The sequence below is a fragment of the Bison bison genome, unplaced genomic scaffold (genome assembly GCF_000754665.1).
Source record: "Bison bison bison isolate TAMUID 2011002044 unplaced genomic scaffold, Bison_UMD1.0 scf7180017864371, whole genome shotgun sequence".
Classification (NCBI taxonomy): domain Eukaryota; kingdom Metazoa; phylum Chordata; class Mammalia; order Artiodactyla; family Bovidae; genus Bison; species Bison bison.
The window spans coordinates 13,169,993-13,175,658 of record NW_011494943.1 but is presented as its reverse complement, the minus strand read 5'-3'; the positions used below and the strand labels follow the sequence as shown (position 1 = coordinate 13,175,658).

The window sequence follows — 5,666 nt, the reverse complement described above, 5'->3', positions numbered from 1 at the left end:
TCTGTGTATTCTTGCCACCTCTTCTTAATATCTTCAGCTTCTGTTAGGTCCATACCATTTCTGTCCTTTATTGTGCCCATCTTTGCATGAAATGCTCCCTTGGTATCTCTAATTTATGCATAGCTTATATAAAAATATATAATTATAATTGTATTTATTATGTATATATATATGCATTCATACCTATTTATTATGCACATATACACTCTATTTAGTAAATGTGTATATATTCTATTTATTTATTGTGTATGTGTGTGGGTGTCTCATGCTACATATGCCCCAGTGCTAACTATTGCAAAAGGAAGGACATAAGCATTTGAAGGGATTTAAAGGACTATAAAGAGGTCCTTGGTAGTCACTACAAGATGTAATTTCAGGACTTCCCAGGTGGTCCAGTGTTTAAGAATTCTCCCGCCAATGCAAGGAACACAGGTTTGATCCCTAGTCTGGGAACTAAGCCTACACACCACAAATACTGAGACTTTGAACTCTAGAGCCTGTGCTCTGCAACAAGAGAAGCCACCACAATAAGCCCACTTGCCACAACTAGAGAAAGCCCAAGTGTAGCAGTGAAGAGTCAGTGCAGCCAAAAATAAATAAAATTAAATAAATAAAAATTTATTTTAAAAAGATGCAATTGCCCAGATCCAAAACTACTGACCTAAACACTGTCTGGAATCTATACTCTGTCCTAAACACTTGGATGATGTGTCCTCAGAATGTGAGGCTGAATATTCTGCCATCCCCACCAGACACGTGGCATTGCCCTTAACCTGCTTTAAGACAGGAGACAAGCCTTTTTTTGGTTGTGTCGGGTCTTCATTGCAGCCGGCGGGATCTTAATCGTGGGCTTGGGCTCAGTAGTTAGGACGCATGGGTTTAGTTGCTCGGCAACATGTAGGATCTATCCTGACCAGGAGTAGAACTCGCATCCCCTCCGTTGCAATCTGGATTCTTAAGCACTAGACGTCCAGGGAAGTCCCTCCTAGGGGCTTCTGCATACAGATTAAAACAGGTACAATAGTTTAAGATGAGTCTTTTGAAATTTTGACAATTAGGAGCCTTTCCAATTCAAATGATCCAAGAAACTAGCCCCACAAATATTTTCTGCTGCTAATCCAATTTTAAGGCTTCCCAGGTAGCACTAGTGATAAAGAACCTGCCTTTATGCAAGAGACATAGAGATGCAGGTTTGATCCCTGGGTCGGGAAGATCCTCTAGAGGAGGGCATGGCAACCCACTCCAGTATTCTTGCCTGGAGAATCCCATGATGGAGGAGCCTGGTAGGCTTCGGTCCTTAGGGTTGCAGAGTCAGATATGACTGAAGTGACTTAGTACTCATGCATGCAATCCAACTTTAGAAAAAAGAGAAGCTCTTATCACTCTAGTTCCCAGGAGACCCTGCAGGCAGAGGTCCTGGAGACTGACTGACATAGTAAGAAATTATCCTCTGCTGGCTTCCTCTGAGTGTTCACACAAAAATCGGTTTTGGAATGCCAAAAAAAGAATCCCAACTTGGTCATTTCAGGGCAGGATTTCCTTTAATTCCCAATTAAGTAAGCACTTGCAAGCATCAGTTCTATATAAACCCAGCTTGTGTCCCCATCGGTGGCTGTCCATCCATGAGCTGTCTGGCCTCTGAAGCAGTTTCCCGTTATTGATTTGGTTGCTCAGAGATGAGATACGATCTGAACAACTTTCTGAGGACAGTGTGGTTGATGAGCTTTGTGCTGCTTCTGAGTCTAGCCCTCCAAGGAGTTACTCCCAGGATCGGCTCGACTTCTTTACTTTTCTTAGTTTCACCCTCTGACAGTCTAAAAGCACCGTGGGTGCTTGGAGTACTCGGTGATCAGCTTTTATCTCGTGTGTCCCCAGAACAGCGTTTACTTAATCCTCGTAATGGGATCTGGGATCTGCTGCAGCACTGCTGCAGGTCTGGAGGCTCGATCCTCGGACATCTCCGTTAGGTTCTCAGTCACCTGAGGACACCTTGTGGCGGGCAGGAGCTGGTGTCCCTTGTTCTTGGGGCTGAGCAGGCTGTCCTGTGTCACTGGCAAACTGTTTGGTCAGACCATGTATCGACTTTTTTTTTTTTTCTTTTTTCTTCTTAATTGAAGCCAAATTTAACAAAACTCCAGCTGCCTATGTTTCTTTGGGCTTCCTGCCCAGACCTCCCTGGGACTCTACCAAGGAAATTCACCAGTGCCCCTTGAGACTCCAAGTCAAGTAAAGAAAACCTTAAATAAAAGTTGTAGGATCATCACTTAAACAGTGAGATCCGGATATCAGGAGAGCTCACCAGAACACCTGAGGAGTACTGAGGAGCCAGCAGGGCTCAGAAGGCTGATACCGAGCGCCCATTCAGGGTAGACCCCCGGTGTCCTCTGGTGGGTGTCTCTGATATCCTGCCACTACACCATGAAAAATTAATCAATTAGTCTAAGAAAGAAAATGAAGGGTTTCCCTGGTGGCTCAGATGGTAACAAATCTGCCTGCAATGCAGGAGGCCCAGGTTCAACCCCTGGGTTGGGAAAATCCCCTGGGCTAGGAGATGTCAACCGACTTCATTATTCTTGCCTGGAGAATTCCACGAACAGAGAAGCCATGGGGTTGCAAAGAGTCGGATGTGACTGAGAAACTAACGTTTTTCAAGAAAGTAATGCAAAATTTTATTTGCACCAACCTGTGGATTATAACCTGGGAGACTGTCTTTCGGAAAGCTCTGAGGACTGCTCTGCCTGTCACAGGTCAAAGCACAGTTATAAATGTTTTTGAGACAAAGGGATATACATCAAAAGGCACGTTGACGGTTTACACAATCTAGGTCTGCTCATCCAAAGCAAATCTGGGTCATCATGATCCCTCACAACATTACGAAAGACGGTTATCTCCTGAGGAGTTATCAAGTGCTGACCAGGCCATCCTGATGGTTTACAAAATTAAGAAGGAATGTTCTCTCCTGTGGGCTTCCCCGGTGGCTCAGCAGTAAAGAATCCGCCTGCAATGCAGGAGATGCAGGTTGGATCCCTCGGTCGGGACGATTCCCTGGAGGAGGGCATGGCAACCCACTCCAGTACTCTGGCCTGGAGAATCCCATGGACAGAGGAGCCTGGTGGGCTACACTCCATGGGGTCACAAGGAGTCGGACACAACTGAAGCAACTTAGCAGGCACGCACGTTGTCTCCTGTGGAGGTGTGGTCAACGCAGATGTCCAATACATAAAGCGGAGGAGGGAGGCAGTCCATATGGGCAGAAAAACTATTTATGTCTAAGTTTTTCTTGTCTCGCCATAGAACAGGAACTTTATTTCATCACCCTTGTGCACATCGGTACATGTTTCATCTTTGCATAGTTGAGAAAATACTTCATAACTAATTTCATTTTCTACACACTTTTACCTTACATTCGCAGTGGGATAACTTGGAGGAAAGGAGCGCCACGTTCTAGCCCTGAGTTCAGCAGAGACAAGGGTGTGTGGCTGGGCTGCCCACAGTCTCTCAGCAAACCTGGGGCCAGCAGGCCATGTGTAGAGCCAGCTGCAGAATTGTTCTGGGGGCTCCTGCTGCCCACCGCTCAGGTAGTGGCAGGGGCCTGGGCACTGAGCTGGAGGCAATGGTGGTAAGGGAGGAGCGGAGGTTGGAGACCCTGCTTCAGATGGAAGGTAGGTGAGGCTGGTGGGCCAGGGTCCAAGTAGGGCCCAGTTCAGCTGCCCCGTGAGTGCTGGATCCCACCAGTGAGAAGTCCTTTCTTCCCCAGCATGAGATTATCTCTCTGATCTGCACCTTTTACCTGAACAAGACTTTGTGGAAGTGCTTAGCACTTAAGCTGCCTCGACCCTCTTTCACAGGAATCGACTACAAGACCACCACCATCCTGCTGGACGGCCGGAGGGTGAAGCTGCAGCTCTGGTGAGTCAGGGGTCCCTCCTGACCCCTGAACATGGGGTGGGGGGAGCTGTCCTGGCCCTTGGGGACTCTGGTGGCACCCGAGGGAAGATCCACTGCTTCAGCCCCAGCCTGACCCAATAGGTCCCTTGGGAGCTGAGATCTGCATGGGCCTCGGAGTCAGTCCAGAGCATGTGGCCTTCTTCTGTCTTGCTAGTGCCGAGGGGCCATACACTGTGACCAAGCTCAACAGGGCGGAGGGTGGACAGCTCTGAATTGGGTCTCTTTCTTGGTCCCTACTCCAGCAGCCTTGGTTCTGATGCTCTGGTGTGATACTCCTGACCCTCCAGCTCCAGGGGTGGGTGACGAGGGTTTTCCTGCTGTGACTGATCCCTGGTTGCCCCCACGCCACGTGGTTTTCCTGACCACCATCACTAGCTCCTGTGTCATCCCCTCTCCCGGGCCACCTGCATGGTTCCATTCTCCCACCTGACCACGCCAGACCTCTCAAGGCCATAAGTGTCTCCAGAGGGCCCAGAGCCCCTTCTCCCACCCCCACCCACCCCTAACCAAGAGCAGTAAGCTCCCAAGGCTGACCCAGGAAGCCTCTCTCCATGATGTCCGCTCGATGCCCCTGTCCCTGCTGACTCTCAAATCTCTTTTCCCTTCCTTCCTCCCCAGAGACCTCCTGAGGGCTCCCCTCTCAATCCAAACTTGTCCTGGACTCAGAAGGCTATTGTAACAGCTGCTCCTGTTTCCTTGGCATCTGAAATGGAGCCCCTGTGCCTGGTTGGGGTGGTCGGTCCATCTCAGTAAATGCCCTGAGACGGGGCGGAGTCCGTCCCAAAGTGCTCTTCTTTTTTATCCTGATGAATGCATCCCAGGATCACTTCCTCATATTGAGGAATATAGGGATGTATCCACAGGGCTGGCTTCATGAGATCTTTTCTTACCAGATCTTAGTTCCCTGACCAGGGATTGAACCAGCGCCCTTGGCAGTGAAAGCGAGGAGTGCTAAGCACTGGATGTCAGGGAATTCCCATGATGTTTTTGAGCTAATTGGAAGTGGAGTGACCCCACCAAATCCTTTGGCCTATTTCTCCCTCAGTGTAGACTCACATTCCAAAGATAGCTTTATCTCCAAATTATACAACTTGTAAAAAACCTAAATTAGATTTATTGAAATGTCAGAATTATTATGTGGAAACCCATTACTCTGGAGAAGGGAAATGGCAACCCACTCCAGTATTCTTGCCTGGGAAATCCCATGGACAGCAAAGCCTAGCGGGCTATAGTCCATGAGGTCGCAAAGAGTCGGACACGACTGAGTGGCTAACACATCACACTTCAACCATTACTACTTTCTCTAGTTGACTTTTCAAATAATTAGAAAAGAGAAAGCACCCAGAAGGACATCTCAAGGTCCGGATCTCTCCAGGGAAAATGTGCCCAACATTTCGTTGGGGGCTTGGACTTTCCTTTGGCATGGCCACTGACTGACAATGATACAATGTTCTGGCTCCCAAGTTCAAAAACCTTGTTGTCAGGAAGCAGTGATTTCTTCTTACAGGCCTCCAACATCTTTTCCAGGGACACATCGGGTCAGGGAAGATTTTGTACCATATTCCGCTCTTACTCTCGGGGCGCACAGGTAACATCCCCTGAACTGGGAGGTCAAACTGACTTTAATAATGACTTTCGGAATGCTCTTTAATGGATACTTGGAGGACAAAGCAATTAGCTCACATATAAACTGATGCCAGAGTCTAAAGTTGTGCTGT

The 5,666-nt window shown here is 48.1% G+C and overlaps 1 protein-coding gene across 1 annotated transcript in view; it reads left to right on the top strand.

The window, feature by feature from the left end:
- The window catches only part of RAB40B (RAB40B, member RAS oncogene family), a 26,272-nt gene that overhangs the window by 17,029 nt on the left and 3,577 nt on the right, over window positions 1-5,666 (top strand). The window contains exons 2-3 of the mRNA XM_010856393.1: window positions 3,849-3,909; window positions 5,476-5,536. Coding sequence (XP_010854695.1) covers window positions 3,849-3,909; window positions 5,476-5,536 — 122 coding nt within the window. The remainder of the gene's footprint in view (window positions 1-3,848; window positions 3,910-5,475; window positions 5,537-5,666) is intronic.